The sequence below is a fragment of the Patagioenas fasciata genome, chromosome Z (genome assembly GCF_037038585.1).
Source record: "Patagioenas fasciata isolate bPatFas1 chromosome Z, bPatFas1.hap1, whole genome shotgun sequence".
Classification (NCBI taxonomy): domain Eukaryota; kingdom Metazoa; phylum Chordata; class Aves; order Columbiformes; family Columbidae; genus Patagioenas; species Patagioenas fasciata.
The window spans coordinates 56,981,928-57,009,006 of record NC_092560.1 but is presented as its reverse complement, the minus strand read 5'-3'; the positions used below and the strand labels follow the sequence as shown (position 1 = coordinate 57,009,006).

Genomic DNA, 27,079 nt, shown 5'->3' with positions numbered 1-27,079 from the left:
CTGTATAATACCCTCTTTTGATGTGTATGCTTCATTACAGATCATGACAGCAATGAAATCCCTTCTGTGTGCCACGCTTGCACAGTAAAATCTCGCCTCCCCTCACTTACTACTCAGAAGCTGAACTACTTAATTAGGAGGAAAAAAGGGAAATACTGCATTCAGAAATTAATCAAAACGTGACTATGGACCATCCTTTTCTCTTAAAATGTCACAGCGTGTTATATAACTGCCTACTTAATTCAATTACCTGCCATTTTTCCACAGATGCATTGTGCTTATCACACATGGGACTTATCTCCATTCCCCTCTCTCTTTCCCGATCTCCTTGATGGAAAAATTCCTCCATTATTCTGTCTGTCCATTGGCGGTAGAGATGAAGTGGCTTGGTTGGATTGCTTAGATCTGCACAGTGCACCATATTCTGAAGAACCTAAAACAGATTGAAGACCTGCAGTGTTATTACACTGGAGAAAAACAGCTCCTTTTCTATTTACACTTTCAGTGGCTGTGAAACAGTATCTTGAAAATACATGTAGTGCAAGATTTTTTCTAAACAGCAAAAACTTTGGTGGTCGGGTGTTTTTCACACTTGCAGTAATAGCCATGAATTACCTCACTTCTGCAGCTTCTGCCTGTATAAATGACAGAAAATCTTTGAGAGGAAGAGTGATCACATGTTGATAATTTGAAGGGAAGGCCAAAGCCTCATTTAGTCCAGAAGTACTCTAGCGCCTTGCTACTCCCCCAGAGCGTTACTCAGTATCAAACTGAATACTTTGCAGGTAGGAAACAAAAGAGGAAGTAGAGGAAAGGTAGAGTCATGGTTTAAGCATGGACAGCTGATCTAACCCATGCTGCAGAATGCACATGCCAGTGTTATTATGGATGTAAGTTAATACAAGCAACCATTTGCAGATGCATTTTCTTACCTGAATCCTGTCTGAATAGTTATCAAGAAGCAGGACACCAGAACTGGTCACTTTTTTGGTTTCAACCATAGTTTTTAAATCAGCCAATAGATTCATATGCTTAGACATGTCTGTTGCAAGTACCTTGAAAGAAACAAACAAATAAATGAATACTACATAAATTATTCCAGTGATTTTTGAAAAAAATCTTTGAACACATAAATAAGCAGTTCTGGGGGGAACTAATTCCTGTGTCTGAATACACTATAAAGGTCTGAGTCCTGCATACCATTAGTCTCCAAACCAGTAAATGTTTTGGTTATTTTTCGAATATGACAAAATAATTGTTCAGAATTGTTCAGAATGATCTGATCAGCCTAAATTTACCATCAATTCGGCAGCAAATTTATAACTGTGGTGGTGAAACAGCATACATGTCAGTACAAAAACAGACTGAAGCAGGATTGTATGCCTTCTAAAAAGAAAAAGATAGCTATTGAAACTGAGAAGAACCCACTATTCATATTTGGATATGACATGATAAAACTTCACGTTTTTACTTCATGGGTTACGGGTCTAATGACATGTAATTTATCATAAAATGCTTCTGTCCTTTCTTAATCAATTTTCTAGCACTATGGAAGAGGGACTCTTAAGCAGAACTCACAATGTCAATGACCATTTTCCTCAATGATTGCCTCTGTTTTTTGGTCAAATTCTGGAAAATGTCACAATTTTCTTCTTGCAGCAGCTTGAAGCCCACAGCTAAGTGATGATTCTCCAGTACTGATGAGTCATTGTACATCAAGGCAAGTTCAGAATCTGCAATAACAATCACAGGGCAGGAAGTTACTAAAGCCTGCGCTTCTACCAAATCCCTTGAGATTTTCAAAATTCATTACATTCATAACATGATTTACTTATGAACCTCTAGAAAGAGTTTATGTAGTTCACACAGTATCAAAAGTTACAGAATTAACGACTGAACATCTCAACAAATCAAGGCGAAGTATGTTGAGGAAAATAAAGAAATCATTTTGCAGTGAAGCATGTTCATGCATCTGGAGTGGCAAGTTAGCAAATATACAAGGAAGGTATTTTTCAGAATACATTTTCACACCTGCATGAGGTCACACATAGAAAATATTATATGCATAAACACACCTAAACTAAAATACACTCTGATGTTTTCTCATCTTTCCCATCACAACTACTAAAATTCCATTGTTTGATGTACAGCTATTGAGCTCTCAGGTCTGGAAAAACACAGCTGAGGCTTTGCTGCAGGTCAGGCAGAGAGCACATATCTTGGTTTTCTAACCATGTCCTTCTGCAGGTAGCTAAGGCATCCAGATGCTTTGCCAATTAGTCCATGGCAACTTAGTATTTAGAGAGGAGGCTAACAGGATGATAACAGTTATGCTTCTGGTCTTCTTCTTGGAAGGTCACGTGGCTTGAAAATGCAAGCAGGGGCCTTGCCTACTCCCTTGTATTTGAGCATGGTCAATGCCTGATACTTCAACAGAAGTATTCTTAATTTGGTCACTCCATGCAGCTGTGAGAATAATATACACCTTCCTAGGAACGCCTGTGCTAAGGCACACACACAGGTCTGCACTTGTCTGCTGAGACCTGCTGAACAGCCAGCTTTGACAAATAAAAGCAGATATGACAATTTTCTGCACAGCTTTAGCATCTGCCTGGGGATACCACGCTCTCAGCTTGTGTATGTTTTAAGACACAGCTTGCAAATGAATCTGTCAGAAACAAATACTTTTTATGCAGTCACACTTGCCATGTGCTGATACTTACTTATATTTATTACAGCTGCTCTATCCTAAGTCTAACCACACGTCAGTCTATTCTACTCTTTGTCCTCTTTATCTTCTTTTACAGCAGCTTTGTTTTAAAATCCCTCTGGCTCAATGGGGTGCCTATAAAAGCTCTGCTCTTCAGATTTCTCATTATATCCATTCAGATGTCTCATTATATCCATTCTCCTGCTGTCTTCCTCTCCTGTCTTGAGTACATTGATCTTTTGAATCAGGAAACCCTTCCTCTACCTGTCTTTATTCTGATGGCAGCAAAACCACAATAGCAAAAGGAAAAAGAAAGCAAGTCTGTCAAATGAGCTCCCTTTCATCTTTCACAAACATTCACAGAGCTTGCATATTTACTATATTTCTTACGAATAAGACAGGACTAGTTTATTTTCCTTTCAAACAGTCTTCTGACGCGCCCCAACTGCAAAATACTCAACACTGACACAGTGCTTTGGGTGGGCTGGAGCTAGACAGAGCTAAAATGTGCTGAACTTTGTAATGGAACTAGAAATGGAAGAAAGTTCCCCCTTGGTAATCTCTGTAACATATTATAAGCTCCAAGAGTATTTGTCTGGAAGGGCAGAGTTACAGTGATCAAATAAGCATCTCCTCTGATGCTAATAAAATTTGTATTTGTTTGTTCTTTCATAGCATTCAAGAGGGATCAGATTTTTAGATAACTGTGTAAACACACTTTAAATCCTTATATAGGTAAATAACAGTCAGAAATATCACGTGGCTAACTGTAAAGAATGAGCTGACATATGGCAAATATGTACATACTTAAGGAACTGCAAGTGTATTATGCTTTTTAAAATGTATTCTTGTACTTCTTAGTGAAATGTTAATACATTGTAAGGTTCTCTGCAAAACAAAACTAGGTGGAAGCAAATGATCTTCTAGAGCTTAGGAAAACTTAGTATTTGAGAGACCTAAATTAGATGGTCTTTGTCCCTACATTTTCTTCCTTGTACACACAACGACTCACAAGGGATAAAATCCCTTTCTCTCTTTCTGCTTGGCAACAGCAGTTCCAGTTGGTGATGTCACCTGATTGACATGGAAGCCTACTCTATTAAAATCTGAATTGAGAAAAACAAGACATTTCTTCTAAGTCTAATAAGCAGCATCAGAATCACTCCTAACTTAGCTGAATTTCAACTGTCTGCCTTAAAGTGAAAGCTTTATGTGTCACTACTGATCCCTTTGGCTAGTCAGTCATCCAGTTTAAACCTGAACTACTTGGTGATTTCCCTGTAGCACCTTTGTGACACCAATATATCATGAAACAAAATTTCTCATTGAACAAACAAATAAAAACTTCTCTTACATATGTCCACTTTTAAGAATTTCGGTATTACACACTGTTTTGTGCACAAAGGTTGATTCACTCTCTTCCTATACCATGCTGCCCAACTGCACTGGTTACCAACAAAGCACCAGAAATCCAGAGTCCATCCCAAGCCTCCTCCTTGCAGATGACTCATCAAATTAAATTCCACTACAGGGCAGCCCTCAGGCCATTAAGGCAAATAAAATTAGATGCAGGCTAAAGTGGAGTGGATGTCTTATTTGAATGTGCAGAAACAATGAGTCAGAAGAGGAGCTCCATTTTCCAAACTATACTGCTGACTTGGGGTCATGCTATTCTAGCACCAGTGCAATAGATTCACCCAAGTGGGAGAATGACACTATCTATAAATGTGCAACCAGATGGGTCAAATACACAAGATTAAGTATGTTTCCATTTCCATAGCTTTTTCTTCTCATGTGCTTGGATTATTAATATTATTTCAACTCCTGTACTTCTAGGTCAGCTATCATAGAAGGCTAAATTGTGTCAGATGGCAGAAGAAATACCATGATATGACAGCGCTTGCACTGACCTACAATGTGCTACTCATTTGTAATAGTAACATAAGCCACTGAAATAAAAGCAGGTTACATTGTGGCAATAAGCCATTCAGTAAATGTGTCATGATTAGGCTCAATGCAGCCAATACTTTTTTCTTCTAGTAGTAGAGAATGAGGAAAGGTTCATGCAATGCTGCAGAGAACAGCGTTGAGGAATGCAGAACAAGTGCACTGGGTTTCAAATCTGCAGATGACATTAGGGTCTCATTTCATTAGGGCTTTTTCATCCACGCATGGAATGGCAGCAAGAGACTCAGACAAATTAAAAAAAAAAAAAAAAAGGAATGAAAAAAAAAAGAAAAAAGAAAAAAGGTTTGCCATAGACTGCAAGGATATGCTAGGAAAATTCAGTCTGCATAAGTATGCAGATATCAGAAACCAAGTACGGCAGCCAGGGAGAGGCAGAGATGGATGGGCCTGCCAGTCTGTTTGCTAAGAGAAAATGTTTTCTAAATTTCTTAAAAACATATGCCTATTCTTGGTCACATCACATGCTTCAGATACTAACACAAACTGTTCTCTGCCTATTCTGATTTTTCTTTAACCTTCCTTCATTTTTCTCATAGAACTTTATTTATTTTAAACTACCTAATTTTCAGGGGAGTTCACATCCAACACATTGAAACAGTGCCATGAGTATAGTTCATGTCTTAGTAATTCTTGCTACAGGGTAGTGTGTATATTATTTCTAACGTTACACGAAATGCAAAACAATATCTAGTTTAAAATACAAACACCGTATCTATTTACTGAGAAAAGGTACAGACAGAAGCAAACAAGGAATGAACTGTGTATTTCTCAGGTGCTATGTGCAGATATTGCAGCAAATTTTTGAGAAAACCACTGGACATCAAACTTACTTGTGTTGATGAGAAACTGGTTTGAAACCCCAGGATGATCTACATCATGTATTGCACTGGCAAAAATTGCTGCAAGAATCTCCAAATCAGTGAACACTGCCTAGAAAATCATGAAACAGAAATGACAATCACTAATCAATGAAAAAGTGTTTTCAATAAAAAAAGACTCTACTTTGAATCTAGATCTGAACAAGCAAAACACATTTGAAATGTATCAGGGATTTGAAGAGATTTTACACACAGGCTATCTCAATCTTTAGTAAAATAGTTACATAGTTATATAGTTTTATAAGTCGAGCCAAGTAAAATGATCCTTAATTCACACTGACAGCATGACTAAATTCCATAACAACTGAAGTTTTTTCAGCTTTAGTCTGTAAATTAACTCACTTTTATCAATCATTAGGTACAGATTAGATCATTAAGCACAGGTTTCTAGCCTATAGCACAAATTGAAGTAAAACATTTCAGCCTGATTCCTATATTCTGTCCTATACTTGAAAGATGCATGTCTCCCAAATCACACTAAAGGACATTGTGACAAGGCATCTTACTTGACATTTACTGATTTTTCTTCAATATGAGATTATTAGAAAGATGGGAAGAGTAGACTGCAATGGACCTTGCATGTCACTGAGTCCAGTTCCCTGTTGTCACAACCACTCATACTATATAAATGCTTTCATAATTGATCAAGAACAGCCCAGAAATGTGTAGGTCAGCAGCAGCACTGGGCAGATATTGCTATTTTACTGGCTAAAACTCTGCTGAGAAGAAGGCCATGAAAAACAGTTGATCTGGAAAAAGAACTATGAAAATGCTGCTGACGGCCACTTCAGCTGTTTGAAGAAGTCAGTGGTAATTCCAGAACACAATGTGACCTCCCTTCTTAAGATAAAGAAAATCTTTCCCAAGGGAATTCCCAAATCTTTGAGAATCAAGACCAGCCAACAGTCTTCAGGTTCACTTATAACCTCTTGTTAAGAAGAAGGTAAAGCAGAAGCATTCAGTGACTGGTCATTACTAAAAGGAGGCAAAATGCAGTTCTCCTTGAAAATGAATGCAAAACCTTTTTGACTACTAAAATTTCAACTGCTTATTTGATCTGCCTTTTTCCAACAATTTACTGGGACATATCAATGTTTGCTATGCTAAGTCCAGAGTTGTGCTTAAAAAAAGAGTAGTGATTTCCATCTTTCTTCCACTTTCTTCCATTCATTCCATTTAAGCACTTTCAACAAGAGAGTTCTTCAGAAAATAACGAAAAATGTTTTGTTTTATTGTTTTCCAAACAATTTTAAATATTTATTAAAAAAAATAAGATAGTCCAGTGCAAATTTAGTATACGTCCCACTCCGCCTGAGAAACAAACATGAACGTACTCTTTCAGGACCAGAATGAATACACACAAGGGGGAAAAAAAAAAAGGCTCTATTGAGGGAATCCCACTTTATAACTATGTTTCCTAAGCAATTCCACTAACTGTGGTTACTGAGAATCCCACATGGGAAATAGTGACAAAACAGGATGTGTTATTAATAATGAAATGATGGAAACAAGTTATGCGTTGTATTACAATAAAAAAGATTACAACATCACAGATCTCTAAGTATAAAACTACGATTTAAAAAAAAAATCTGACATTTTCAGCACAATATTTACATGTAAATAAGCTTTGATACTTACAAAATGTCTTTAAAAGTGTATAATTCGTGAAGGAAATTTTATAATCGCTTTTAAAGATATTGCAGAAACTAGGATCTTTAATATTTAGTTTAGAAGAGTCTCAGTATGTCCCTTTCTCTCATGTCTGCCTCTTTCCCATCTCAGCATAGTTTACCTCTAATGCCGGGGTTGATAGCAGGACGTGGGTTGACTGAACAACATCTGCAGCATGTATGTTATTGTGATATGCCACATCTGCATGGTAATGGTCTTCTAGGGTCATCAAGTAAGTTATTAAAGTGTCTACTGGAATCTTAAATGTTTTTAACAAGTCCCGTTCCTAGAAAAGGAAAAGAGAAACAACTAAGATTGCAAAGCACAGAAATTCTCTAAGATAAGCAAAAAAGCAGTGCAGCTGCTGCTACTTGCCTGAAAAATGGTGTGCATGATGACTGTCAGAGGTCTGTTTTCAGATAATTCTGCTACTCTGAAAACCTGAAGGCCCCACTTGTTCACATCTTCTAGTTCCTAGAGCAGAATCAAGCAACAGACATGTTGAAACGTAACACACACATTTCAGCGATTTCTGATTGAAACAGCTATGAAAAATTCAAAATGCAAAACTCTACAATTAAATTAATAATTACTTTATGCCAGTTTTGGATTATTGACAACTAGTTAGCTGCTGTTGCAAAAATCATAGGAAATGTCACTAGAAACAAAAACATAAATGATGCACACAAAATGATACAGCTAAAGATAACACCTAGAAGGATAGCTCTAACACCATGTAACAGTTGTGCATTTTCAAAAAACGTAAGGTTGCTATTTATTTTCATTCTTGTGACACTATATGGTATGTTTACTCTTCATTCCTCAGATACTATTAATGAATAATCAGCTTTATTAAAGCACACAGAAACACTAATTTACATTCCCTCTCCAGCTGAAATCTTGTTCACACAGAAATTGACTCTTACGACCTGATTCTAATTTTACTTGTTATTCTTCCACTTCATCAACGTTATGCTACTTCAAGTGAGACCAGCCTTCAATGGTACAGCTTGAAATCGATGGTTATAAGCAGAGGACGAAATAATACTGACAAGTCCAGCCTCTATTTTAATTCAATGGTTTAAATTCAAGGATTTATATATTCTTTACCTTGGCAAGAACATCTTCTTGGTCTGTTTTAACTCCAAATCTGGGAATACTAGAATTAGTTAGACTGGAGCTGTGCATCAGTTTTTTGACTCCACTGATCTGGGACATTGGCCTCTTCTTTTTCTCTTTCTCTTTCTGTGTTGGAGAAGGGATTTCAACTTCATGTTGTTTGTCTTCAAAAGAATGAAGAAAAAGAGCATGATTTTTAAAGGAATTACAAATATTTTTGTCCATTTCACTGTTGAGTTGCATCTTATGGATACTATAATTCTTAACAAACCATTTTTTATTTTTATGTTTGGACGTTTTGCAGCAGATACTTCATATCAAGAACAGTCAAAACATGAAAAGATAAATATAGACCTATTCCTCAGTATAAGCAGATGTCTATTTCATAAATTGCCTCATTACTTCTGGATTGGCTTTAAATATGAGTTGTGACTTCTGATTTCCACTTCTGCACCCCTAGTGTTGTAGAGAGGGTCAGTCCTTTCATTACAAAATATCATTACAATTGAACAGAAATCTAAACTTCATTTTGCAAGAAGCTTAAAAATGTCTTATTTTCCAGGAAAAAACATCCTCTGAAATTGTATTTCAAAACCAATCAAAATGGTATCTCACATAAGCCTTTACAAAAAGTCCTTAGGACTTGAAGGACGTAATACCTGGGGACTGGTCCTGCTTACGTTAAGATTGTACAACTCAGAAAGCCTCTTGCCAGCCACATCTGCAAGTGCTGTGGATGTCAAGACATCTCACACCAGCAAGGCAGTGCGTTTCTGCACCTCACAACCACAGTAAGCAATATTGATTAAAAAGGACTGTTTTGCTGAAAGCAAACATTTTGCTGTGGGCTTTTGCTTCCATAACAGTATCAGCAGCCTCACTTCATATGCTTTGTCAATGTATATGCCAGCAAAACTTCAGACAAGGATTAAACTGAGCTTACATAAATAATTAGGCCATTGCCAGCTGATCGATGAAGAAACAGTATGGGGGTGTAGGACATTACAGACATCAGTGGTCCCCAAAGAAACCTAGGTTAGTGCAACAAAGGACTTTCTTGACAAAACTGCTAGGAATTTGCATTAATTTTTGTTCTTTTTCATCATACTGTATTTTAACACAGAGTTTTAATGATTCTCTCCGAATGCATGAAATGCAGCTGCACCTTTTCTAGACCTCAAGGAATATTCCAGCAAAACCAGAAAAATCCAGAAAAGATGTTTCTAACATAGGATTGCAGCAAAAACTATTATTTTAAAAACACCTTAGGAAAAAAGAATTTTTTTTTTTAAAAAAGGAGAAAATTTTTGCTTTTTAAAACATGTGTCTATCTTTCCCTTCCTGCAAAAATAACTTTCAATAAAGACACTGAAGCCAGATGAGGGTAGCAAGTCCATTTCTAATTTCCAGATTGTCAGTGTTTGCTTCTTCAATTTTTTTTTTTTTTTTTTTTTAATTACCCTCTAGCAGACACATTTACTGGGCACCTCAAATTCCAAACAACTCACAGCAAAGAGGAGACTGTGGAAATGTCACCAAGCTTTAGCCTGCAGCATCAAGTTCCCCGACTGCCCTTGCCATACTTCACCACTCTTCTCATATGGGCGATCAAAAAAAGGGAGAGGTAAAGCACTGCAACTCTTGACTGGTGCAAACTGACAACAGATGAAGAGCAGTGACTCGTGTTCGTGCTTTGATGTTTATGGTTTTGGTCATATGCACAAAGTTTAGATCCATCAAAGGGAGGTTCGTAAGCCAAGCTGTCAGAGTAACTCAAGTGAAAGGAAACGTCTGTCTGAACGACTTTAGATCTCTGGAGGAATTCCACGGGACTGCCTCTGCTTTTGTAACTATGAGCACACAGGGAAAAGGATCCTGTACCCATCTGAACATCCAGAAAAGACTGCTTGCCATTCTGACCCTGGTTGTGCTATGCTCATTGGCAGATTCTCTTACATTTTACATTTGTAGGAAAACAGGTTAATGACACTGAAAAAGGAAAACATTGCATATTATTATACTCAATGTAGAAGCCTTAATTCTTGCACAACCAATATATTTGTTATCATTATGAATAACTTGATACATATTATATAGCTCTACCTGGGAAAGCAGTCCACTTTTTTGAAGTGTAAGAACCAAAAAACCTGTTTTCTCATGACACTTTCCTAATTTCCAAATGCAAGAAAGTCTGTACATATTCAGGAAATAAATTATAAAAAACTAACTATATTAATCAAAATTTTATGTGAAGAGAATGTTTTATCTCTTCACATTGTTGCTCAGAACCTATTGACTTAGACTGCATATTTTGAAAATATTCTATTTAAGCAATAATTCTGTAGATTAAGTGCTTTCCCCGTTGTATTCCTCCACACATACATTTCTAAGTATCCTAGTTTTTCATGCAGCCATAAAACAGTACCCATGGCTCAGTAACTTAAGAGGTGATTGCCTCTCCAGCCCTCTTTCTGCTCAAGGCTGAGGTCTCAGTGAAAGGCTGACAGACGCATTTCCTCACGCTATTGAAGTGAGCCTTAAGTTTTCTAGTAAAAGGAAGTATAAACTGGTATCTCAATCTAAATTTCAGCCTAAGTGGGTCAGCTTCTCAGGCAACTGTGACTTTCGGGGCTGCTGAAGCTGTGTAATATTGCTTCTACATGACAGAGGTTCATCCCTTCATGTCTGAAAGCCGGCTGTGCCGCAACCCTCGGGCACGCTACTGCAATTGTGGGTAAACGGAACAGACTCATTAAGCGATCCACTTAGAATATGGTGACAAGCAGGATAAAATATACTAGGAGAAAAAAAAAAAAAAAACGGTTCTTTGAAAAAACACAAAAAGTACTAGTTGTATCTCACACAAATAAAACAAGAAATACCTTAACATGTGTGACTGGCACTTATAAAGTCCTTGTTACCCTAATTCAGATGCATTCAGTTGTACCTTCCTTTACACATACAGTCTTTATGAACCACTGGTGTTTTGCTCAAACTATTTTTGAGATCAGTATATTATCTTTATCTCCATGCTCAAAATCAAAACTACAGAACCAAGTTTTATTCATTTTTGCTAGTTTTAGCAAAAAAACTATATACGTAGTTCTGCAAAGCCACAGAGGAGAAACCATACTCTCTAATACTGTGTTGGGCTTTCTTTAATTCTTACAGCCCACCATTGCAAGCTCTTGAGCTGCACAAATTCTCTTTGCAGCAGTTTGTTCAGATGTTGACTTAGTCATATTCCTCCACCTGCTTATGGGCAGGCAGGGAATATGAAAACATCAGAACTGTGTGCTACAAGCTTTTATGAGGTTACTTGTACTTCTGTGCTTCCAGCACACTGAAACCTCCTTGTGATAACTTTCCTAAGGGAAACAGAGTGGAAGAATTATTTTAAATATATAATTAATTCATTATATATCAATTTCTTAACACAGCAGCAATAATGTAACATTACATAAAATACATATACTAATGTTTATGTGTCATTACACACACAGGGAAAACATATACACAAACTAAATGAGCTGTGAGAAAATGGATCTAATGATCTCTCTGCACAAACATGGGACAATGAAATAAATGTACAGTTTCTGAAAACAGAAATTACTATAGGAAGCTACTTGCTTTTAAGATCTACCACAGCTCAGAGATATAAAAACAAACGGCAAAAAACATTAACTTCCACTACAGTCTTACCTAAGAATGTGTTTGATATATATTCTGAGACCTGATTGCCTGACCTGCTCGTTGCAGATAGGTGGGTTAGCTCCCGATTGAGCATTCTTTTAAACTGGAAAACAAAACAAAAAGCTTAAAGTTAGCAATCAAGACGTGTTTTAGTTAGGATGAGAAAATGTAGTTGATTTACAATCGGGGAAAGGACATGATGTCAAGAACATACAATAAAGTAAGATAACCATGAAAGCAAAAACGAAATAAAACATCACCCTACTCTACTAACTTATTTGTGGGTTGGACAATGTAATTCTGAACCTCCTAAAATATGCCATAGGGATTCAATTACTAAGGAACAGGGTCCTATTAGTAACTGAAAATTATATGACATATGTATAAACACAAATAATTATTATACTGTCTTTTCAATTTTTAAATTTTAATTTGGAAAGAAAATACCAGTCTATTTAAAAAGGACCCCTTCTCTTCTAGGTTTTTCTTATCATATTTGTAAACTGATCTATTTGTGCATTTTTTGCAATTCATTCAATCATATTTCAAGTTTATCATCCTATCACTAATATATATTTGACAGCAGTGTTCAAAACAATCAAAATATCTTATTGATTTCCTACACACCAGTATGAATAGAAGTAGATTGTCTTTTACTTAAAATTATTATACTGGATCAGACCACTGATTTGTGCATTCCACAGTATTAGAAAATTGTCAGTATCCATACGAAACAACAGAGCAGAAAATACCATCTGTGGAAATACCACCTTCCTCTCCCCTCAAGTTATCAGTTCACTGTAGGCACTACAGGATACAAGTGGATATTAACATTCCATGAAATGTATAAATTGATTAGCTACTTATCATTGAGTCTTTCTTGATTCCTTCTAGACTCCAGGGTTAAATGATATCTTGTGACATTGTGTTCCCCAAATTAATTGCATAATACATCTCTAGCTATCTTACACACATTTTCATTGACTATAGCTTCGCCTTGATATTATCAACAAATAGAACTCAGCAATATGTATTAGCAATTCAAACAACTCTTAACAATGTAAATTAGCGCCCATCTGTCACTACTGAATTTTGTCTCCTTTTGTGCCATCCTTTCATTTTGCTGTTAGATTTCTCAGTCATCTTTTCTCTTAACAAAGTCAAATGATTTGTGCCATTTTCAGAGCCATCTTTCACCTTGTTCACTCAGTTATGACTACTTATTACATTAAGCAATAGCTATCCTTAATATATACTCCTGTAAGCATTCTTCTATATTGAAAACTGGTAATTTATTCTTCTATATAAGATAAAGAAACAGACTAAACATTAACCATCTACTTTCCATTCCATTGGAACCATCAAAGCCCTTTCTTCAAAGAGGCCTTGCATAGTGAAAGACATTATTTTCTTCACAATGACTTTGTAAGTGACCAATTACTGTACTGCTCACAGTGTGCAAGATACAAATTACCCTTAATATAACACTCCGACCATTAGTCACTGCATTTTCCTGCAATCTTGACATACCATCAGCTCAGGAAGCTCCTGCTACAAAGACTGAAGCCTACTTTAGTCACAAGCCAAAGGCTCAGCTTTGATCTCAGATATAGCTGTGAGCTAGCAAGCGCTCACCACATTTCTGAATATTAGAACCATACTGCAAGAACAGTCACACATACTATGAACTACAGGGCTACACATTCTGCATTAAACCAGTATCAACCTCTACAGTGAGGTCTGACGTTTGTTGTCCATGTCAAAAACCAAGCTTACCAAGCAGTGAAGTGATTGGTCCAAAAACACTAAGAGTATTATTAAAAGGTTTTCTTCAAACTTTTAACACACACTTAAGTGATGCTTGCATGCTTTTTCTTTTGTACCCATGAAGGTGAGAAACTAAATTATTTAAGGCAAAAACTGAAGATCTCATAAAACGGATTGTCTCCAGATGGTATCCAGCTTCAAATTAAACATTGCGTATAGGAATCTTAATAAAATGTCAGAAGTTGAGAAAATTGCATTAACTTCCAGGCCTGTCATAAGTATATTCATTACTGCTCCAATATTCTCTCTTCCTTAATTTAATCCAGCTAGTTCAGCAGATCCCAACTAAATAGGTCCTTGTCCACCTGGCTGTTTCCTAGTAAACCCTTTTAGATAATGCCCAACTCTGCAACTCTGTTTTTGCTGCAGAACAATACTACTGGGTCACGTTCCTCACTTGGGAAAAAGACTAAGTAGCCACCACTGGTACACACTTTTCAGGAGCTCTCCTTAGAAGTTTTCCAGGTTTGAAATGTAAACGAATTGCTGTTTGTTTGCACTACACTTCTTCTGCAGCTTCCTGACACAACAAGAAGGAAGGATTTATTTTTTTTTCTTCTCCAAATCATAAATCTAATTGCAGAGAGTAGGTAGGGAGAAAGTTTGTTATTGCATACTAGGAATCATCTTGTGGAACTTAAGGAGCACAAGTTCTTTGAGAATTTTCAACTAAATCTTTATTATATGGATGTCTGCAATAAATATAATCTTCCCCACAAGCCAGATGCAAAGCCTTATCTTCCCACCTCCCACTACCTCGTAACTCACTAGAACTAAAAATCTCAACCACCAGCACGAAACCTGTGGTACAGTCTGTGTTGCTGCTGAACATGGGTGTACAGCAAAAGAAGATCCCCAGCTTCTGCAAAGCCCTCCAGCTAACAGCAAGTTCAATGGGAAAAGCCATTGGCTTTGAAGAACTGCAGCAGTGTGATTTCCTCACATGTCGCTGACACCGCAGCAACAAGAGTTTTATTGACATTTATTTTGAAAACATCTGGACTAAGCAGGAGTTCAGAGAACTAGTTTGATTTTCTAATTCTATGACAAAGCCTTACAGCCGTCATACATATTGGAACAGACGAATTTGAAGACCATATGCAGATTCTCATGCAGAACAATAACGCTCTTTGAGAACATAAAACACACCCAAGAGAGATGAACAATGATGTTCAGATATTTTTGCTAATTATACAATGTATCTGCATGTTACTTAATCCTCAGATGGTTAATAAGTTGCCTTTTGAGGGAAGTGAAAAAAAAAAAGGCAAAACCAACCTCTTTTATCTAAGAAAAACTAAAAAAGAAAAAACTCAAGGCCCCTACTTCTTCCTGATTTTAACTGTTTCTCAAAGATGGCATGTGGGCCCAAGGGTACCCATACGTGGTTGCTACTTCAAAGAGCATCAGCCTTCCATATATTTATACATCCCTGCACAATTACCTTATTATGAAACTCTATCTAACTCTGACATGCCTCCCACAAGTTCTTATTGCTTATCAGAGAAGTTTCTGTTACATCCAAGTCAACACTGTTTCAGTCATCCAGCAGACACCTCTTAAGTGCATTAAACTTGTCCAGACTGTCCATACTCTCATTTGTGCTCTCAGCAGTAACATTTAGCACTTTATTCAAAACAAGTGAAATGAGACATGAAACCATCTTGTCATTAACAGTACATGTTACTGTACTTTAAATAAGAACTCTAAACATAGGAATACCATGTACTTTCCTAGTTGAAAAAATAAAAACCAACGATCATAATGCATCAAAACTCTTGTTGCTAATAAACATTAATACGATATACATTAATTTTGCTATTTTCAGCTCAGCATAGGGAGGAAACAGAGGGTTTTGGCTGATCTAAGCATATATTCTATTCTTCCTCAGAAAGAAAGATTTTTCCCCCATTAAGACTAGGCGGTGTTAGATTGGAAAAATAACACACCTGTATCCCTTTGAAATATCAAACCCTTTGACTATAGTCTAGGAAATTCCCCCTGGAAATGGACAGGCTATAAAATGTCTATTAAGCCAGTTATATAGTTCTTCATTGCTGAATGCTGATGTCATAGCGAAAGAGCAGTCAAATATGTCTGAAAAAAACTCTGAAAGTATTTCCTCAAGCAGAATTTTTAAATTCCACTTGTTTCTATTGCTTTTAATGTTTTTATTTGATTCTCAGTATGGGGGAGGGGGAGCACAACACAAATACTGGCACAATATTAAAATATCATTAAAAGATCTTCCAAAGTGACTGAAGTACATGTACACTTCTACCTTCCTTTACAAATCTGGGAAATCTGATAAAGGGCGAACTGTAATGCATTAAAATAAATGTGCATATGTTGATGAGACAAGAATATTTTCTTAAATCATGGTCATTTCCAAAGAACACATAACACACAAGGAACTGAGGTTGGTATTTTAGGTCCTTCAGGGCTGAAGCCCAATGTGTGCATGTCTCTACATATGTATTACTGCTGTAAACCTAGGATAAATATACATGGGTCTTTTGGGGAAAAAATAGAATAATTTTTTGATGTCAGCAAAGGAACACAGAAAAATGTAGACAAATTTTTGGAGTAACCATGTTCCCACAGATGGCAACCAGAGCACTGATTTTATTTTGGGAAGACTTTGCACCTATACTAGAAGGGAACTTGAAGTGCAACTCGAAAGACATGGAGTCAGTTTATGGCCATGAAAATGTTTGGGCTGTATGCTTATTGAGCTTATTGATTACACTTCAGAACATTCTACATTTTTTGCATAAAATTCTTGTCTCAAGAGCACCTGAAGCCTTTCACTGCACTGGCTCCCAAGCCCACATGGAAAGAGATCCCAGTTTCAATCTTTCTGATCACCCCTTTTCTAGGTAACATTTCTAAAGAATACATTCATATAACATAGATTCTATACTTGGAACATTACACTTACACGACTAAATTTTATTTCTGGAGTATCTATCAGGTATTCTAAAAATCTGTTTGTAACTCAAAAAAAGAAAAACCTACATTAATTTACTGGATTTCAAAAGTCTTGTATTCTAAAAAACAAACAAACAAACAAAAAAAACAAACCAAAACAAAACAAAAAACCCCACATACTTTACAAAAACCAGGACTTTAAATAGGCCAGTCTTACAGATTAATGTAAAGCTTCTGTTTATATTGCTTATCATGCAAAGCTATCTTTGATTTTAGCAGCATTCTTAATACATAAACAGCATTCTTAATAAATAAAGATTTGAGTTGGAAGCTCAGGTGTTTAATTAAGATCATGCACTGGTTTTTATATATAAGCTACAGTGAGGTAAATATCTCTGAGCCTGGCATTGTGATTGATAGTGGTGCTCATTGTTCCAAGGGAATATACTCAATGAAAGCTGGGGGTAAACACTTCACATGACAAGCACTCTCCAAAATATAATTAACAGAAGATAATAAAGCACAGTCTGAAGCATACATAAATTACAGAAATATACAGATAGTATGGGATGCAAATGTATATCATAATCTCTGAGACTAACACGCTTCATTCTTCCTTAGAATTTCGTAAATACCCTAAAACATTCTGTTTTGAATGTCATGAAAATCAGATTTCCTTGTCTCTCTTGGCATTTTTCCTATAATATGTATATACTGTGAACTGAAAAAACACTGTAATGAAATTGTGGTCAAATACTATTTAGCTTCTTAACTAAAATCATGCCTATAGACAGGAATTGATATTGTCTATAGAGAGGACCATTTTTTCCCTGTATAATCAATTACAGCTACCATGCTCTCTGCTGAACTTCAATTAGCAAAAAATCTATTCATTTCAAAGGCTAAACAGTAAGAATGTATATTTTTTGAAGATCAGTGATTGAATTTTTCAAATTTAGCAAGTAGGAACATGACAGCAGCTGCCTGGAAATACAGGAAATACTTTCAAGTAAATTACAATGAATACCTTGCTTTTAGCTGAATGGAAAGTAATTTCATCTTGGTTTTTAGAAAAGGAGAAAGGAATCCACATAGCAAGCATAATGGCATCTAATTTCTTCACAGATGACTTATCAAAATCCTTGAGAATATACTGTAACAATTCTGCTTTAGCAGAAAACGGTCACAATGACCTAATCAGACGCAATGACCTGATGAAGGTTTTACATTTCTGTCTAAAAAAAACCCAAACTATCTATAGTAAAGGTAGGTATCAATACAAGTAAGCGTAAGATATTCAGTCACATTGGAATATAATGCTTGTATTATTTTTAGTAATTAAATTCAACACTTGCATTATTTAGTTCAGGAGAAATCAGAATTTTCTTTAAAACAGGATGATTTGGAACAGTTATTGTATGTTAACTCTAGGATGATGTTTACTTTTCCTTCTTTTATACACTTGATAACAATTATAAGGGCAGTATCATCTTTATCAAGCACAAAGAGTAAGTAGGGCTAAAACAAAGCCCATATGAGGTTTTATAGTAAGTGCATTTTGACAGGCATATTGATTTCATTCCTTAGTGCAAAACTTTTCCCTAAAAGATATACCAGCTTATTTAATTCCTTTTTCTAGTAATATTGCTGTTTCAAGCTAGTTCAAAGCTGTTCTACATAATAACGTAGATCAATATTAAAAGATGACAATTTCCAGTGTTTTAAAATCAATAAGCTGTCACACACACACACAGAGGCTACCAAAAAATGCTGCTGAAACATACTGTTGATAATTTCATATTTCTTCAGCTATTAAAATCATTACGAGTCATGCAATCACCCATTATCCCCAGCCTCTTAACTCATGATCTCTCCTGTTGTATGGTATCTCAGTTTTTGTTTTTTCTGTGGTTCGACTATTTTTTTTAATGTTTTGGTTTTGTTTTGTTTTTTTTTTTTTTTCATTTTTTAATGTCTAGAAATAGTTTTGTATCAATCTTTTTGTAAAAGCACACAAAACCCTTCTGTATTTCTTTGGCTTTAGACGTGGGCTGATTATCCACTAAAGCAACATTATTTTAAAAGTCCCAGCACAGTTTCTAAGAAAGACTGTATACTGTGCGGTTCATTCTCATTGCTGAACAAAGGCTTGCTTTTCTGATTTTTTATTTACATTCACATTACTCATAGTCATATCACCCACAAATACACTAACCAGTTACCATGCAATCATGCACTGCAGATCAAGGTTCTTAAAAGGTAAAACAAAATCCTACCTTTATGTAGCCCCAAGAAACTGAGAGTAAATAGTTTGCCTCAGGCATTTTTGATTTTTTTTCTTTTCTCTATAGTACCAATCTAAGCTGATCAGTTCTTTGCTATCTGATATCACAAAAGACTTCCAAGAAGCAGGATTCCTTCTTTCTCTCCTAATTCTTTTTGCTGATCTTCAGGTTCTCTGCAACTGTGTGCACAGGAGGCATACTGCAATGAAATCCAACTGTGTGGTCTTCCGAATGTATAAATGCCATTTGTAAAAATCCAAGCATTCAGAGGCAACGCTGAAGAGACATATTGTACGAGCTGAAGAAATATCTGAAGAGATAGGGATATGCATATTTCCTGAACACCAGGACTTAATGAATAATGTATGTCAAGATGCTCAGCTGCTGGAAAGACTTGCTCTATCAACAGCTACCAAATAAGGACCTGAAGGGGAAGCCACAGACAGTGCCAGTAATCCCTCCCATAGAGCCTAACTAGCAGCCAATAGGATGCCACCCTAAAACATATAAATCTAAGGAGCTGGTGACATGATGTACAGAATTTCCCATTGGCCAGCACCGGGGACTCTCCTGGGCATGGGTTATTTCTTTTTTTTTAGAGCAAATGCCATTTAATAACAGCATCCCACGCATGCAGCAGTCACACACCATTCAAAAAGAATTGGGTTAAGGTCTTTTCATTTCAGCAGTATTTACCAGTTTTCTTCAGTGGATGCACCATTAAGCAGTTAAATCAGTATTGTGTATATTCATGCAAAATGCCAAGCGATTTTAATTTTTCATACAGAAGCTAAATACCTTTTGAGGTTTTTGTGAAGAAAAAACAATAGAAATAGCACGATCAGGTTTCTTGAGCAGCCTGTAGTGTACTGTAACAACCGAAATGTTTTTGGCTTTTATGCCACCTAGATTAAAAACTGATCTGCTTAGACCATTGGGACAGTCTGTCAGTTTCTACTGCTTTTTTATTTTATGAGATAAAAGCCATTATTATTAAGATGAAGCAAGTCATGCATCTTACAATTCCCAGTAAACATGAAGTTTCCATGGAGAAGTCAGAAGTGAGATAATAAGAGTCCTCAAATTCTCACTGCATTTATTCAACTTTTGCTCCTCCTGCCTTGGCAGATTAATATAACCAATTACAGCTATACATCATAGAAAAAAAAAAAAAAAAGGATTAATTGAAAGCATGTCAGTAAGCTGGCTCAGATCATTAAATATAATATCCCACCATCTGCAGTTTAGTGACCAAAACTTAAAAGGATAAACACTTTATCTGTGCAAGGCATTTGCACTACTGTGGCAGATTTTTGCATCTTTGTTGTATCAAAAAGAGAGTTTCCCAGTATGACAATGGGCAAATGTCCAAGGACAAGCTGAGTGAGGCGCAGTGCTCAGCCTAAGCCCACGCTGCTGATTCACTGGAAGATGCTGAATGACAGCAGTCATAAGGGAGCTTTTGGCTGAGTGGTTTCTACTTCTCTGGGTGATGCTACACAGCAATGTCAGCAACACTAAGTGCTTGAGAAAGAATTGAAGCTGCAAAAATCAATAGGGTAAAATATGATATAACAAATTTGTTCCTTACAGGAGAGAAATGTTTAGCAATGTGACAGAAGGATACAGTCAAGCATACTGTTTTCCTTAAAATAGGTAATATAAAAAACACGTGAACAAACATATTATTGATTCATTTCCTGCACAGTTATACCCGTCCTGGATCTATACAATTAAGTTTTGAAAACAGACCTGTGTTATTAGAGACTCTACAAGACATTAAAGTAGCCTAAAATGTATTTCTGGAATATATTTCTCCTAATACTTCCAGCTCAGCTTTGTAACATTTAATATAAGGCTTGTCTACATCTGTCTCACATTGTTTTCCAGTCACCCGCAAGAGAGCACAGCAGCCACCTACTCAGCATCAACAGTGAGAATTTGAAGTATGCTGCCTCCCTTTTGCAGGCAATTTCAATCATGACTTAGAAAAGGACAAAATCACAGCGATTACACTTCTGACTGCATAAGAAGGGAAGCACGTGGGTGCAAAAGTTTGGTTGCAACCAGTAGTACAAACAGACCCTGGAAAGCTGAGTTTTTAAATCACTTTTCTCTGTTAATTGAAAGGCTCGTTCCTCCTTAAATCTTATGAACAACTGCCTCCCAAGGCATGAAACTTGTTTCAGATAAGAAATGTTTAAAATGGCTGCTATGTAAATTACACTAGTTGTTTAGCATGTACAAAAAAACCAATTTTCTTTGAAATTTTTTATTCTTCACCAATGTATGAGACAAAGACACATCCCTAAGAGTTACTGAACTATATTTCATTGAATTTACTGAGAGATGGTGTTTACAGAGCCTTTATCTAGATAATTTTGATTTAAAACCATGGAAAAAAAATTCCTTCAATGTACTTACGTTGCAACAATTTATTTTAGCTGAATATTAACTATACTGATAATAGGACATTACACCTGATATTGACAGCTTATTATTGATTTCTACGATTTTTCCAAGATGACAACCTCAACCTCGTAGAACAAATCACTGTGATATAATTTACTAGTACCTCACTGACTCAGAAAGCTCACCCTCAGACTAGAGCCACATGTAGAAGTATGACCCTAGAATTTATAGTTGGGAAATTCATACCAGCACTCATTTATAATAACCAATTTGGCTGACTTTCATCCTCAACTCCCAGGTTTGAATGAGTGGATAATTAGCTTTAGAGGAGGTTATGGCAGATAGATGAGTGTACAGTAAATAGCTGCTGCACAAACTAAATACCTAGAGTAATTCAAGATAAGAAAAACAGAAGTTAGAGATTAGGGGAAATCCAGTAATGTGAATGGTAAATTTTTGTTTTCATACACACACACATCTATGATGATAAAAATGTGGGGGAAAAGGAATAATGACATTTTTCTACAATAGTTCAAATCAAGCAAAGAATATGGAAATGAGAAAGGTATAATTTGAAATGCCAGTAACTGAGTAATAAATGCAGAAAAAAAAAGTTTTTAATAAGCACCGTTGTGTGTTTTGAAAGAACCAAGACAATGACCTTGAAAGGCAGAAAGATGAAGTCCCTTAATATCTGCAGGAAATGTTAGCCATTATTCAATCAACAAGTCTGGACAACTTTCTCCACAGGAGTCACAAAAGAGGTGGCAGGGATCCCAGTAACTGTGATGTTCAGCTTTGGTATATTTTGAAAGACTGCAGAAATGTTAATTTTGTGCCAATTAAAATTTGTTAGCAGGATGTCTGGTAACTTCACAAAATATCATTCCTGGGTGAAATAACAGAGGAATTGAAATGCACACATTCTAGGCATTTGCTTGATAAAGAACCAAGACGTAGGAATACAATTGATGCCAGTCAATATCTTCGTACATCTTTCAACATGAAATATTATTGGATTGTTGTACAGCATTTGATTTAGTCCTGTATAGTATTCTGTGACAGCAGTCTCAGTGTTGAGAAACGACACATTAAATAGCTTAAGAACCTGATTAATGACCAATTTCTAACAACCATCACCAGGCCATCTTCAACTAATGGGACAGTTTTAGTCAGGCTCTGCAAGACCAGAGACTATTTTATGATATTCAGTTACTTCATTGGTGATCTGGAATTCAGTCACTACTATGAAAATTTCCACAGTGTGAAAACCTCCAGGGAACAGAAAAAATGGCAAAAATTAAAAAACAAACAAACAAACAAAAAAACCCAACATATACATATATATATAAACTATAAGGACGTGGAAGTCACCAGAAGCAGCCTCACCTGTTTAGGATGTTGACACAATTCATGCAAACTACAGTTCAAGGAACTTTACTACAAAGGTATCTGGCAATAAGGAACACGGTCCATGAGTACAAAATGGCGGAGAACACTGATGGAACCAGGAACCCTGAAGAGTTTGTAGAGTCACAACAGGACATCCATAGTGATACTGTGACCCCAAAAAACTTGCATCTTCTGTGATGCTAAATAAAAAGAGAGATATCCTAAAGACACCGTTCTGGCAACTCCAGTAATGGAATAGTGCACACAGTGCTAGTGTCTCTGTTTTCCTACATGCTGTCATGTACAGCATGTATGGAAAACGATTACTAATATTATGCAGGGGACAGAGAAAATGTTTTGTAATAAAAGAAAAAACTCAGGCTGTTTAACTTAAAAAGAGAATATGGCTCCTTTGTAGAGCCATGGCAAAGAGAAAATACAGTATACCAGACCTGGTTCACTGGCACTGAGAAGTAATGGAAGGCAGCTGAAACTCCCTCAAACCAACTGAGCTGAGACCATCTAAATCTATGAACAACACATGTGAATTACTGAGAATTATTAAATTAGTGTACACCAACAGTGAAGTTGTATATTCTCTACTGCCTGGTGTCTTCTAATAAAGAAAAGCAGTATTTTTAAAAGAGAACAGCAATAATTGCCCATGTCAAACCCAACTACTACTGGTCACAAACACAAGACTCTTTTCACAGCATTAGCCAACTCCATCTGGCATTTATGCTGGCATGTACCCTAGCAGAAAGCCTCCACAAACAATGGATAGTCTTCTCAGTGCTGGAAGCCCACAGCAATAAAGAACAGTTGTTTCATCCCGTAAGCAAGGGCATGTGGATGGACTCGACCAAGCCAAAAACCAGAGGTGGTCTGGTGGAAGAAGCAGGACAGCTAGGGACAAGGATCAGTCAGCCTCACAAACTCCTCTGGGTTCCACCTAAGAGTGTCTGACAGGAAGGAGGTAAAAAGTAGAATAAAAAAAAAAAAAAATTAAAAAATAAATAAATTTTAAAAAAAAAAAAAAAAAACCAAAACAAAAAAACAGGAATTTTACAAACAGGAGGAGTTGCTTCAGCTGCAGCAATCTGCTGCCACACACCAAGCGAGCAGCAGGGGTGCAGGCAAAGTTGCGTTTTACACTGTTATCAAGAGATGAACTCCACCGGTGGCTGAGAACTGATGGCTGTAATTAGAACAAATCTATAATTCTTCTGAAGAAGTCTCAGCTTTAAGGATCCTAGCCGCATCATAATAACACCGCTTTAAAAAAGGCTTTCTTGGCAGTCTCCTGCTTGTCAGAAATACATTCTTTAAACATGATGGGATAGCCTAAGCTACAACATTTTACAAATCTTTTTATTTGGAAATGTATAATTCTCATGCATCAATGTGATAATTTTATGCTGCTGAACATAAATGAACATAGATGATAATATTCTTCTGAACTATTTTAGGAGACATACATAGTAAAACCCAGGAGCTGAGTTGTTTAATAAAGAATTAGGCTCCTTCATTCATTGGAAAAAAAAAAAAACAAACTGGTAAAATACATAATTCAGTATTTGTATTTACTGCCCTCTAGTGATAATAAAAGCATTAGCTATGAATATATAGGAACACATACAAGGTTTTTTCAGACCATAAATCTCACAATATGGTGTACTGTTTTTTAACCATATCACAGCAGGGTCTTTACCAGTATTTTCAATAGACACTCTGGAGCAATAACACACGCAACAACATTACACCCTATTTCAACCCATGTTTTGGGGACCGTTGTCCATCTTTAAGATGCAATATTCACTTACAGTTTTCTTGCTGGAAGTATTCTACATAATGGTAGACTATAGAATGCATATACTGGTTTCTAAAAAAGAAACTTCTACATTAAATTGAGTTTAAATTCAATAAATATTTTGCTGATTACAATATTCTGCTATATATTTATCTTTCCCTTAAATCAATGCTGTCAAAATGATGTAAACTACAAAAAAAGCTACTGATAAAAGCTAATTTACATCAGAGAAAAGTGGATCAGGGTGTGATGCAGTTATGACTGTAGATCTGAGGAGGCGGTTGCCCTAGCAGAAATCAGTGATGAATAGCTCAGGTAGTTATCTCTCTATCCTGCTCAGCAACTGACATAATCAAATGTATAACCACAATCCTGTGGTTTTGTCCATGAAATTATTATTGCGAAGAGTACCTTATGTGAGCAGGCAGCTTTTCATGCTTTGCTCTAAAAACAATGCTAAAAAACATACTTTACCTTTACTTGGTTATATATATATATATAAAATCACATCATAAAAACACAATACATGTTGTGTTTATGGATGTGTCAATATATATCCGCAGCATATCGATACAAACATATACCTCTGCATCACAACCATAGTTGTGAAACAACAGACAAGAATTATAAATAACTTTGGTTTGGAAATGCTTCAAACAAATACCTGGGGTTGAGGCAGTATTTTTTAAAATCGTGCTTAAATTATTGCAATGTTAGCAGAAATACCTACACCATTCAGTTAATTCATCACATATCAGCATATTTCTCAGCAGACAAACTGTTTTACTGAAAGTTAGAAGATGCTGGCACACAAATCAAATGTATGCTCAGCCTGCACTGGACATGAGCTCAGGGAACTTGGACCACACTGAGATTTCATATTTTGTACTTTCCATATCTACTGCCATGCTTCCCTTGTTATTAGTCCTTCTACCAACTTTCAAAACAGCTCTGGAAAAAGCCACAAAATACCACCATGACAGGGCCCTAACCTGGACTGTTTTATAATGACTTTTTCTCTTACAATACTCTGGCAGCAATTTGTTTGTTTGACAGTAATCCTGATATTTTATAGAAACCACAAATTACACAGAGAAAAGGAAAATAAAATAGAATTTTCTAATTATCGTTTCACTTCCAGGACTTGCCCCAATACCTCTTACACTAGCTGTTCAGCTTTACTGTGACCAAATCTCAGAACCAAATAGTTCCATCCTCCATCAGAAGATTCACTCCTTAAAACTGCATCCTCAGGTGGCATAGCAACTAATTCTTAGTCACATCTTTTTGTCCATTTTTTCTTGGAGACAGCTGTTGGGGAGGATCTGCTACTGACATTTCTGGTCTATCTCCTCAATTATTTCCATTACACATATCCATTCCTGTCTTGGGAGCAATGATGACCAAACAACCAGACCACTGCTATCACCTTCACTCCTTTCCCTTATCCACAAAAAAAAACACCCACACCCTGCCTGTTCACCTCCTCCAGGCAAAGTGCCATGAGAAAGTCAGGTAGAAATCTCAGCCTCAGATACATCCACACAGTTTGGCTTATATCATATTTCGTGTTTCACTGAACTGCTACTTCTTCATCATGCTTTGAATCTGGGTACTTGCCAAACAACAAGTTTGAAACCTGGTCCCCAATTCCCAAAATGCAGCCCCAGCCAAGGATGCCTTGTCAGGGCAACTAATACATAAACCTGGCATGCTTTTCTGTAAATGGAGTCTCAGGGCTGCTCCCATGCTCCCCTGCAGTAAGTTTGTATGTTTTAAAGACACTTCAACATGCTTTACGAAATGTTCAAAGACCAGTATGATCTAGTATATGCTTCTCCTTTATGTGGCTACACCTACTTCAGTGCAGCTGTGCGGAGACTTTCAGTCCAAAGGCATTTACGAAAGGAAGAGTAAACATGTCTGAGGTACAGCAAAGACATAACACTTCAATAATGCACCTAAAATTATGCAACACCAATGCTGAAGGAATGCTGCTGTTAATAAAAGCTATTGTGCCATGGAGAAGTACATGCTCTTAGCCCCAGCTAACTGTTTGTGCCCTACAGCACAGAAATTCCTACAACTTGTATGTGTTATCTCAGCTACAGCAACTACAGATGCTGCTTCTAGAGCTTATTTGCTTAAGTAAGATTTACAGCTACATCAGTGTAATTCCTCATAAGGATACTTATTCTATGGGATAAGAACACAGTGAAGTTTAAGCCATTCCCAACACAACTTGTGCTAAATCCATGAAAGTACTCACCCTAGAAAAACAAAAAGGTGATTTTTTTCTAATATTGAAACGTTCCTCTGCAAACAACGACTTAATCATTTAAGTACCGTAAAAAGAGAAACAGGATTTTTTTTCTAAAATGTA

At 36.4% G+C, this 27,079-nt stretch overlaps 1 protein-coding gene across 2 annotated transcripts in view; it reads right to left on the bottom strand.

Annotated features, from left to right (window-relative positions):
- Positions 1-27,079, bottom strand: part of PDE4D (phosphodiesterase 4D) — a 356,820-nt gene that overhangs the window by 4,923 nt on the left and 324,818 nt on the right. The window contains exons 1-9 of one of the 2 annotated variants that reach the window (XM_065861157.2): positions 19,074-19,499; positions 12,049-12,142; positions 8,338-8,510; positions 7,603-7,701; positions 7,349-7,513; positions 5,509-5,608; positions 1,579-1,733; positions 933-1,055; positions 251-433 (exon numbers count right to left, since the gene is read on the bottom strand). In XM_065861157.2, the coding sequence (XP_065717229.1) occupies positions 251-433; positions 933-1,055; positions 1,579-1,733; positions 5,509-5,608; positions 7,349-7,513; positions 7,603-7,701; positions 8,338-8,510; positions 12,049-12,142; positions 19,074-19,121 (1,140 nt within the window). In that variant the 5' untranslated portion in view covers positions 19,122-19,499. Of the gene's footprint in view, positions 1-250; positions 434-932; positions 1,056-1,578; positions 1,734-5,508; positions 5,609-7,348; positions 7,514-7,602; positions 7,702-8,337; positions 8,511-12,048; positions 12,143-19,073; positions 19,500-27,079 lie in introns of those variants that run through there. The other variant, XM_071802826.1, reaches the window with a different exon arrangement.